A 10786-nucleotide genomic window follows, 5' to 3' on the forward strand; every position below is an offset into this window, starting at 1 on the left:
CTAACTTGCTCTCTTCCTGCTCCCATTCCTGCCCCTGTCATCTCTTCTGCACACAGAAACTTGAGGGGTCCTTGTAAAACTCAAGTCAGATTATCTTGCTTCTTTACTCATATTCTCCAAAGGCCTCCCAGCTCTCTTGGAAATGATTCCATGGTCTACAAGATCCTACCTGTCCTGGCCCCTAGCTACTTCCTACCATTTTTTTCCTAGCTTACTCCACTTTAACCACGATACTATCCTGTTCGTTGCCTGCACACATTACTGCCTAGGCCTTCTGCCTGGTCCCTCTTTCACCCACCCGGGACCTCCAGTCTATTCACAACAGCAGATAGAGGAATTCTTTTTTTTTTTTTTTTTTAATTTTTTAATTTTTTATTGACTTTGTAATAATATTACATTAAAAATATATATGTGAGGTCCCATTCAACCCCACCCCCCCCCCTCTCCCCCCCCCCCAACAACACTCGTTCCCATCATCATGACACATCCATTGGATTTGGTAAGTACATCTTTGGGCACCTCTGCACCTCATATACATTGGTTCACATCATGGCCCATACTCTCCTCTATTTCATCATGTAGGCCCTGTGAGGATTTACAATGTCCGGTGATTACCTCTGAAGCACCATCCAGGGCAGCTCCATGTCCCGAAGACGCCTCCACCTCTCATCTCTTCCTGCCTTTCCCCATACCCTTTGTCCATTATGTCCACTTTTCCCAATCCAATGCCACCTCTTCTATGTGGACACTGGATTGGTTGTGTCCATTGCACCTTTATGTCAAGAGGAGGCTCAGATTCCACCTGGATGCTGGATGCAATCCTCCCATTTTCAGTTGTAATCACTCTAGGCTCCATGGTGTGGTGGTTGTCCTTCTTCACCTCCATCTTAGCTGAGTGTGGTAAGTCCAATAAATCAGATTGTAGGTGCTGGAGTCTGTTGAGGCTCAGGATCTGGCTATCACATTGTCAGTCCAGAGATTCAAATCCCCTAAATATATCTTAAACCCCAACATTAACTGCACCTCCAGCACATTAGCATGAAAGTCTTATGAAGGGAGATCCCATCTGAGTCCAGATTCATCACACATAAACACCATTTCCAAAGAGGGGCCATCTGCCCTGGTAGTTAACCCCATCGGCCATGACCATAACTCCCATGGGTCTCTTTAGCCCTCAAAGGAACCAATATCTGGGGGTTGTATCTGCTTTATCTGTCTCTCTGACTCTGCTCAGTTGTGCATGAGGGCAAACCTTCTGCCAGCCTCCAGACTCTTTTTTAGAAACTCGTAGCCATATAAACTCATTTCTCCTTTCCATTTCCCCCTTACTTTAGGTCAAACGGCATTTTAAAGTCATGGTATTTTATGTAGACATGGATATTCTGCTGATCCGCATTGAACCTTCCGTATAAGGTCATTTTTAGAGGAATTCTTTTAAAACTTAAACCATAGCTCATTCTTCTGATCAAACCCTTCACCAGCTTCCCATTCTTCTTAGAATAAAATTCAAAAGATCTAGCCCCTGGCTACCTCTGGGACCTCATCTAGCACACCCAGTCTGTCTCTCAGGGTTAACTCAGGCCTCAGGGCCTTTGCATTTGCTGTTCCTTTTCCCAGGAAAGCACCTTCTCTTGCCTTCTCTTTTCCCTGCCCAGTAGCCTTCCCTACCATCCTGGCTAAAGCAGCATTTCCCGTGTGTTCTCCTGCATTGCTTTATATTCCTTCATGGTATTTACCACTATCAACAGTATATTCTGTCTTTGCTTATTCTCTAGCTTTTACTCTAGAATATAAGCTCCAGGGAAGTGTCACTTTCTGCTCACTGCTGCCTCCCCAGTGCTTGGAATAGGCACTTTTTAAAAAAAAGATTTTATTTATTTCTCTCCCCTTCCCCCCTTGCCCGCACTCTGTGTTCATTCCCTGAGTGTTCTTCTGAGTTCACTTGCATTATCAGGCAGCGCTGGGAAACTGTGCCTCTTTTTTGTTGCATTATCTTACTGCATGAGCTCTCTCTGTGTGCGGCACCACTCCTGGGCAGGCTGCACTTCCCTCCCCCCCCCCCCCCCAGGGTGGTTCTCCTTACAGGGTGCACTCCTTGTGGGTGGGGCTCCCCTACACAGGGGCGCCCCTGCATGGCATGGCACTCCTTGAGCAGGGCGGCACTGCGCTTCGACCAGCTCATCACAGGGATCAGGAGGCCCTGGGAATCAAACCCTGGACCCACCACAGGGTAGATGCAGGCTCTTGTCAGTTGATACACCTCTGCTTCCCAGAATAGGCACTTACTACACACTGAGGGACAAGAACCAGAGTTTGAAACCTGTTCTCAGCTATTAGTACAACTCTCACTTTGCGTTCAAAGTCGGGGTCCGCTGCCCCCTCCTCTGCGCAGCACCCTACCTCCCCTCGGTTTCCGAGAGGGGTTGACACCGGGCTGTTTCTAGGGCAAAGCGCAGGATTCCGCCCTTGCACCTGCGACCGTGCATCCCAACCCTCCGTTCAGATCCTGTCCTGAGGGCAGGCTCGATTCCAGGTTCGTCCCCTGCGTACTCCCAGCGCTCGGCAGAGGGTTTGGCATTAGCAGGCGACCCTTCCGTGGCGGCAAACCCTCCCAGCCTTAAGGCGAGCATGGAAAGACAGCTCTGAGCCGGAAGGGCCAGAAGCGGCGGCGCAGGCGCAGAGGCGCGGCGGGCGCGGAGCATCACGGGGCTCGTAGTCCACCCTCGGGAGGGCGGCTCCGGGCCTTCCCGGCCGCGCCTCCCCAACACTACAACTCCCACGGGGCAGCGGGCCGCCGGCTCCCCGGCCCCGGCTTTGTCTGCCAGCCACGTCGCTAGCGGTGGAGGCGGCGTGCTCGCGGTTGGGTCCGCCACGGCTGCCGCCCCGCGGGGAGGGGGCGGAAAGATGGCGGATGTGGTCGCCGGCAAAGAGAAGTGCGGGGAGCAGCGGCTGGTCTCGCTGCCCCTGTCCCGCATCCGGGTCATCATGAAGAGCTCGCCCGAGGTGTCCAGCATTAACCAGGAAGCGCTGGTGCTCACGGCCAAGGCTACGGTGAGGCTGCGTGCGGGGAGGAGTGAGGGCGGGGTGGAGGCCGCCCTTAACCGCCGCGCCCCGCCCCGCCGGGGCCCGCGGCGCTGCCCAGTCCCCTCCGGCCCGCGCGCCTGGCGCGGCCCCCGCGCGCTCGCCGCCCCTCCCCCCGCCGGCGCGCGCCCCCGTTTCCGCGCGCCCCGCCCCCTCGCGCCCACGCCCTTCCCGGCCGCGCCCGGCTTGGCCCGCGCCGCTGCCCCGCCCCCCGCGTCGCCTCGCCCCCACGCGCCCCGCCCCCTCGCGCCCACGCCTTTCCCGGCTGCGCCCGGCTCGGCCCGCGCTGCTGTCCCGCCCCCCGCGTCGCCCCGCCCCCCGCGCCCCGCCCTCTCGCGCCCCCGCCTTTCCCGGCTGCGCCCGGCTCGGCCCGCGCTGCTGCCCCGCCCCCCGCGTCGCCCCGCCCCCCGCGCCCCGCCCTCTCGCGCCCCCGCCTTTCCCGGCTGCGCCCGGCTCGGCCCGCGCCGCTGTCCCGCCCCCCGCGTCACCCCCGCCCCCCACGCGCCCCGCCCCCTCGCGCCCACACCCTTCCCGGCTGCCCTCGGCCCGCGCCGCCGCCCCGCCCCCTGCGCCGCGCGCGCCTTCCCGCCCCGTCCTCCTGGCTGGGCTCTTGCGCTCGTGGCGTCCGGGTTCCTCGAGCGCGTCGCTTCCAAGCTCGGCGGGTGCTACCTCAGAAGCCCCTAGGCACGCCCGCTGAGGAGGCTCTCAGCCCCTTCTCGGCTCGTGGCCGCGGGCGGTCCTCTTTGCCAGGACCCGAGCGGCGGCCCCGAGAGCGAAAGTGCAGCAGCCCGCCGCCCGGACTAGGGGGCGGGCGGCGAGTGCTGCGGCCCCCGGTTCCCCCCGCGCCCCGACAGGACGTCCCGCAGCCAGGAGTTAATCCCAGGGAACGGCTTGGCCCAGCCCCCTCGTAGGTGCAAAGTCGATGATCTCCCTCCGGTCTTCGCGGGAAGGCTAGAAGCCAGAAGCCTTTCTGTGGGGAGCCCGGGCCGCGTCGGAGCTGGAGTCTTCATTGCTTTGACTTCCCTTAGATCCCCCTTGCCAGTCCCCGCGGCCCAGTGCACGCTGTCCCTACATTGTACTGAACTAGAGCTAAGGGAGGAGGGAAATCACTGGTTTCTTGTCTGCTTTCATGCCAGAGCCATGCGTTCTTAGAGTCCAGGAAAGTATTTGCACATTCCGCGGCTGATGCTGGGATGTCGGTGTTTTCCTGTACAGTTTCATTCTGTTCGTATTAAGGAACTAAGATTGAGGGAGGCTCTTCTTTAAGTCCTTACTAAATGGACTAGAAGTAAAATAAGTTTTCAGAGAGAGGTTTAGCCCAGATTGTTCTTTAGGTTAGTCTGAGGATTGTGTGTCAGGAAAAGTGTTTGGGCAAAATGGGAGAGGTGCCAGTTTTCAGCCTCAAGTTGATGACTTAATTACAATTCTAGGTAAGCCACCTTGGAAACAACGCATTCAAGAAGAAGACTAAAAATGTGTTCTTGAGCCAGACAATTTTTGAATGGTCTCTTGTCCTTCCTTACAGTGTAGACCTTGGTCATTAAACATTTGCTTCATCATTTAATCACTTCTAAATATTTTTCCTAGGTTAGAAATTTAAAATAAACTTGGCGAAATGTCTACTTAGTCATCAACTTTGATATGGTCTTGCTTTCTTTCTGACCTCACGTTTCTCCTTTTCCCAGTGGTTTCCTGTAGTTTAATTCGAGAAACCAAAATAATTTGCAGTCATCTATACTGAACAGAATTTTAAAAATTAAATTCTGTGTTCAGTAAGTGTACAGAGCTTACCTTTCATTTTACTTTTTCATTTTGTTTTAGGAACTCTTTGTTCAATATCTAGCCACCTATTCCTACAAACATGGCAGTGGAAAAGAAAAGAAAGCACTGACTTACAGTGATTTATCACATACTGCAGAGGAATCGGAAACTTTTCAGTTTCTTGAAGGTACTTAGACTTTGAAACATTCTGGTTAAAAAAATGCTTAGTAATTTACAGGTTGCTTTTTTTTTTTTCTGTTCTGCTTTCACTGAAATAGACATTTTGCTGCTTTTTCCAGGTGCCAAAGTTTACCATGACCTGGCACAAGAAGACGTTTTCAGTCTTCTGTTTGAATGTGTTTGTTGTGTGGTTCTTCTAGAACTATAATGAAGTCAACAACCTGCAGAATAATGTGTGGCTGGCTGTGTGGGTGAGCCTGGCAGACCCACCCCCTCTGGATCCACCCTGCTATTGAAGGGAAAACCTGGCGGTTGGTCTTAGGCCCAGAAACAGAAACTAATATTTGCTGCTGGGGAACAGGACCATAGCTAAAAAGAGCTTAAGTCTACCTTGGGTTGGCCCAGAGCATCGCAGGTAGGTTGGGCAGGGTACCTCACAGTCATTCCCAGCAACAGGCACCATGCTTTGTCCTGGAAATAGGTCATCAGCACCAGTCAGGGGACAGTGCTCCTTTCTCTGATATTTTACCCAGAAGCACAGCCTGAATTGTGTCTAGTTTTGGGACCTATTCTAGAGGTCAGAGCAGGAACTAGGACATTTTGAAATTTGCATCCATGTATTCATATCCATACGAATACTATAATCAATTGCTGATGTAAGCTTTATGTTTTTAAGATATATTACCAAAGAAGATTTTAGCTAGTAAATACCTGAAAATGCTTAAAGAGAAGAGGGAAGAAGACGAGGAAGAAGAAGAGGAGGAGGACAACAATGATGATGAAAGTGATGACCAAGGAGAATCCTAAGCCAAAAAAGAAATACTTCTAAAAATCAGCCTGGCGAGGCCCCGTCTGGATTAGCACCGTGTTTCCCCAAGTAAGCAGGACGCGGTGGGACTTGAGTCTCTTCCCTTTTCAGACACTTATATTCTTTCCTGGGTAAGGTGGGGCATCTAATGCTTCTACACTCTGGGTAGCCCAAGGCAGAGGAGCCCACAGTGCAGCCCCTTTTAGACCCTCGCACAGAGCAGCGAGGGTTCCCAGGAAGGTGCTGCCCTGCAGCGGGACACTGCCAGCTGATCTGCTCCAGCTCACACTTCCAGGCCTGGACTGATTCACTTAACTTTTTAAATGACAGATGGATTTCGAAGACTTTCTAAATATTAGTTACGTAAATTCTTATATGTGTATTTTGAAATTATTCTGATAAACTAGACCTAGTTTTAGCTAAATATGTAGTTTATGGGAAGTACATTAGAATTTTTGTATTTCAAGAAAGTTTTCCTATTTGTCTAAAAAGTGCCTTTTTTTTAACCATAAAAGAATATATTTCCCCTTTTCTGTTCAAGCATTGTATATATCTTTGCAGTAAAATGTTTTATGGAGTTATTGTTCTGTTGTCCTCAATCACTTAACGTCTTGCTTGTTACCTGAGACTTTAGAAAGATTTTTAAACTAGTCTATCAGTTACTCCTATAGTAAAATCCCAAGCCGAAGTTATCAAATCAAATACAAAAGGAAAATTTTCCTAAGCATATTCTTAAAAAGCATTTTTAAACATTTGGTGTACTGAAGCTATCTTTCATCTTATTGTTCCTTTTTTTTAACACACAGTTATTGTTTTTGCTGTCCACAAGAGAAAACCATAAGACCCATTTTTAACCTTTAATAAAGGGTGTATTTTTGGTTCCTATCCTCAGGATCTGTTTTTTAAAATTCAGTTATAATGTATATCCAGTAAAACCACTACTTGTAGTGTCCAATCTGATTTTTTTAATAAATGCATAGAGTTGTGTAGCCTGTCTGTTCAGAACTGTTCCACCATCCAAGAAATTGCTGTGTCCCCCTGTTAATCCCTTTCCCATCCCCAGGCAATCACTGATGTTTTCTGTTCCTCTGATTTTTAAAAAATTTATTTTAAAAATAATTTACATGCAGCGAAATTAATTTTCTGGCATGGAGTTCTGAATTTGACAAATGCATAGTACTGTAACCACCACAATTAAGATACAACATTTCCATCACCCACCCCCTGAATTCCCTCCTGCTACCCTTCTTAGTTGCACTTCTCTCCACCCTTTAAGCTGGTGACCACCCAGCTAGCCTTTGCCTCCACAGCAGCAGCAAAGTTTTCCTGGAGAAGGCCAGATAGTAAATATTTTAGGATTTGTAGGCCTAAAATATTTATTGTCTCCACTACTCAGTCCTGCTGTTGTGGATTGAAAGCAGCCACAGATAACACATAAAGGAGTGTGGATGATGCAATGAAACTCTATTTCTTGATGCTAAAACCTAAATTTTGTATAATTTTCATGTGTCACCATTTAAAAATGTAAAAACCTTCCCTCGCTATACCGACCATTCAGAAAGCACTTGGGCTAGTTTTGGCTCTAGAATTTCCTAAAATAAAATCTTTGTGTCTGGTTCTTTATACTTAGTATAATGCCTTTGAGATTCATGTTTTGTGTATCAGCAATTCATTTCTTTTTATTGCTGAGTAGTATTCCGATATACAGATAAATCAATTTGTCTCTTCATTTCCCAGATGAATGGACAATTCTCCATTTGGGTTGTTCCTGGTTTTTGGTGATAATGAATAAAGCTCTGTAAACACTTGTGCACAGGTTTTTCTGTGAACATAGGATTTCATTGCATTTGGGTAAATATCTATAAGTAGAATTTTATATTTGTTTATAAGAAACTGCCAAACTGTCCTTAGTGTAGCTGGACCATTTTGCCTTCCTACCAGCAATGTAGGATTCCAGTTCTGCATCTTCTGCAGTGCTTGGCATCAAGTTTGTTTGGTATTTTTAAATTTCACCCTTTCTAGCATATGTAGCTTTTTATTTGCATTTCCCTAGAGATTAATGATGTTGAGTTTTTCATTTGTTGCCACCTTTCTTTCTTCTTTGGTGATATGTCCAGATCTCTTGCCCATCTCTTTATCAGGCTGTTTTCTCCTTGTTGAGTTTTATATGGTTGAATACAAGTCTTCTACCAGGTACATGAGTTGCAAGTATTTCCTCCCCATCTGTGGCTTGTTTTTTTCATTCTCTTAATCACATCTTTCTAAGAGCAAACATTCTTAAATTTGAGGAAGTCCAGTTCATTTTTTCTTTTCTGGATCATCATGCTTTTCAGGTGCTATCTAACAACTCATGGCCAAGCCCAAAGTCACAAAGACCTCCTGTGTCAGTGTCTTTCTAGTGCTGTGCTGGGCTTCCAGTCTCATGCCTACAGTAAAAAATACAATGCTGCTTAAGAAATCCCAAAGAAAAATACTCACTGGTTTCTGTGTGTAACAAGCTGAACTGAAGTACCTATAAGCCACCATAAGCACTTTAGATGACAGTTACTTAGGGAGCACGCATCCTTCCTTCGTGGTTCCCCCAGGAACCACTCACCAGACTGTCACAGTAGCTTCCAGTCTGGTTCCCTCACTATCTTTTGGTCCACTTTCCATCTTGCATACTTTATAGTCTTATGAGGATTAATCTTTTGCTCTTGGTCAGAAGTGTTTAGAACTAATATTCAAGCTGCTGCTGGGGTAGAGCCTCTTCTAGGCACATTGTGTACATTTTCATATCATCCTCACAACATGCCAAGGAAGTATCTACGTTTTACAAAGAAGGAAATGAAAGCTCCTGTTAAAAGAACTCACCCAAAGTACATTTAGGAAATAGTGGGACTGGGATTCCAATCCTAGACTATGAACTCTCTTCATTGAACCATGAGGCTTAAAAAAATGCCATGACTCCCTATTATGTGGGGAGTGGAAGTGGCTTAACTTGTTGGGAGCTGATGTGGCTCAAGCCGTTGAGTACCTGCTTCCACATGGAAGGTCCTGGCTTCAAAAAATAACATGTTATTCAAGGTCCTTGACACTGACCCCAAGTTACTTTCTCTCCTACATCAACCCTCCATTCCTGCTGCAATAGTCTCATCCTGTGTGGGGCATCGACCTCCAGTGTACATCTTCTGATCAGGGATTCTTTTCTGAATCCTTTCTTAATGCAACACAATAGATGGCTGTCTTTCAATTTTGGTCTTTCAAACAAATCATGAGCTGCTTCTGACCAGTCAGTGAGTGACATAAATACTGATGATATGTTACTGTCAGGTCACAGTCATTAAAAAGGATTTTGTTGTTAGATCCCACATAAGTAAGTGCACTTCCTAAAATCTCTTCAGTGTTTCTGTAGTCTTCCAGTTTTGACTAGCATTCCATAGGGCAAGTGGGTCACAAAGGTTTTTGTGTGTGTGTGTGTGCGGTTTTGGATATTAAGAAGTAAAAGGTTCGGGGTCTTATTTATGTAAAGGAGAAGAAATGTGAACTACATCTCGGTTTTGTAAATAAACTTCTTATACCTATTTAAAAACTGTAATAAAGTCTACCAGAATGTTAAGAGTAATTACCTGTCAGTGTTGTGATTACAGACCATTTAAATCTCTTCACTTTTATCTGACTTTTCACAGTTGCTCTAATGAACACATTATTAATAGCTTTGAATTAGGACCAAACTGTGGCTTGCTTCAGCAACAAGGAATGTCCCCGTGCTCCTCAGTCATCTCTAAGCTTCCCTCATCTACCCTTCTTTCCCAGTGCCACATGTTCTTTTCAGTACAGACAGCAGTTGTCAAAAACAGCCCCATGAGTGAGGCCGCCAGATCTTGGAGTAGTGCGTATGTCTTTAGATCAAACCAGGCCAGAGGAGCTGGGGCAACAGAGGAGCCAAGCACCCCAATGGGCAGCTCTGAGTGCCCCGGTCAGCATGGAGCACGGAGCTTCCCACAGGTGGGGTGCAGCTAAGAGCTTTCCACAGCTGCTGGAGTGGAAATACTCCAGAGTCGCCCGGCTACCACAGTGAGTCTCCTCACTCACTGCTGGACATTCCTGTGCAGCCCCAGTTCTCAGGGTAATACCTAGCTAGCTCTATTAGTATACATTGTAAGGAGCAGGCCCACTGCTTCGGATAGGGCTCTCGATGTCTGTCACTGAAGGCATGTTCCCACCTCAGAGAGCCAGGATTCTTGACCTGTGCAGAAGGAAGCACCCCAATAAATAAATGAGTAACTGAAGATCTTTGGAAGAGGCAGCTGTAAATATGAGGAATTTTATTTTATTTTTTTGCTGACATACTATGAGGCAAAACAAAATTGACACCATACAAAATAACTTTATAAAATATCATTCACATCATATTTTATCAGATTTACAGCATTCTGTGCATGTTAAGGGTTATGTAAGGAGGTGAAAAAACACTATGCCAAACCTTTAGTATTAGTTTATATACACACAGTAAGAAACAAAAACAAGTAACTGTTAGGTTTTCCATGGATTTATTGCAAAAATAGTGCAAACTACTAAACCTAGTAAGCTGTAAAACAAACTTTGAAAGGACCCAGCTAAGCTTAAACACGACAATAGATGCTCAGTGTCTCAGCCTTTAGCTTTCTTCACCAGTTTATCTTCTGTCAATCAAGACCACTCCCCAGGGGTTCAGTTCAGGGCCAGCGCTGGGGGCTGAAGAAATGTGAAGAGGGGCTCTTCAGAGCCACCATACTGGCCGGGCTGCCCGATGTCCCCAATACCTTTAGGATCATGCTACTTACTCAATGGTAATTTTGTGAGGTCTGTGTTGAAAACATTAAAATGCCATGATTTTTAAGTTTGAACTTAGAAAACAAGTGATCTAACCTCTTGATGACATGGAGAAAATTAAGAAAGCAGCATGAACAGAAAGGATTTGAACATTATTGTCTG

General features: G+C 47.2%; 1 protein-coding gene across 2 annotated transcripts; it reads left to right on the forward strand.

The window, feature by feature from the left end:
* The first annotated feature begins 2718 nt into the window (after window positions 1-2718).
* Window positions 2719-9434, forward strand: CHRAC1 (chromatin accessibility complex subunit 1). 2 transcript variants are annotated; one of them, XM_058276089.1, is made up of 3 exons: window positions 2719-3051; window positions 4903-5029; window positions 5699-9434. In XM_058276089.1, the coding sequence occupies exons 1-3, from the start codon at window positions 2905-2907 to the stop codon at window positions 5827-5829; spliced, it is 405 nt and encodes a 134-aa protein (XP_058132072.1). In that variant the 5' UTR covers window positions 2719-2904; the 3' UTR covers window positions 5830-9434. The 2 variants fall into 2 exon arrangements, with proteins under 2 accessions (XP_058132072.1, XP_058132073.1); XM_058276090.2 differs by having other exon boundaries at window positions 2732-3051; window positions 5142-9434.
* Window positions 9435-10786: the final 1352 nt, after the last annotated feature.

This window comes from Dasypus novemcinctus, chromosome 14, assembly GCF_030445035.2.
Source record: "Dasypus novemcinctus isolate mDasNov1 chromosome 14, mDasNov1.1.hap2, whole genome shotgun sequence".
Classification (NCBI taxonomy): Eukaryota; Metazoa; Chordata; class Mammalia; order Cingulata; family Dasypodidae; genus Dasypus; species Dasypus novemcinctus.

Excerpts from the sequence above, each read along its gene's own strand:
- CHRAC1 (XM_058276089.1), top strand. The coding sequence starts at position 2,905 with ATGGCGGATGTGGTCGCCGGCAAAGAGAAGTGCGGGGAGCAGCGGCTG. Across the intron at positions 3,052-4,902 it reads TGCTCACGGCCAAGGCTACG|GAACTCTTTGTTCAATATCT; the intron begins GTGAGGCTGCGT and ends ATTTTGTTTTAG. Across the intron at positions 5,030-5,698 it reads AACTTTTCAGTTTCTTGAAG|ATATATTACCAAAGAAGATT; the intron begins GTACTTAGACTT and ends TATGTTTTTAAG.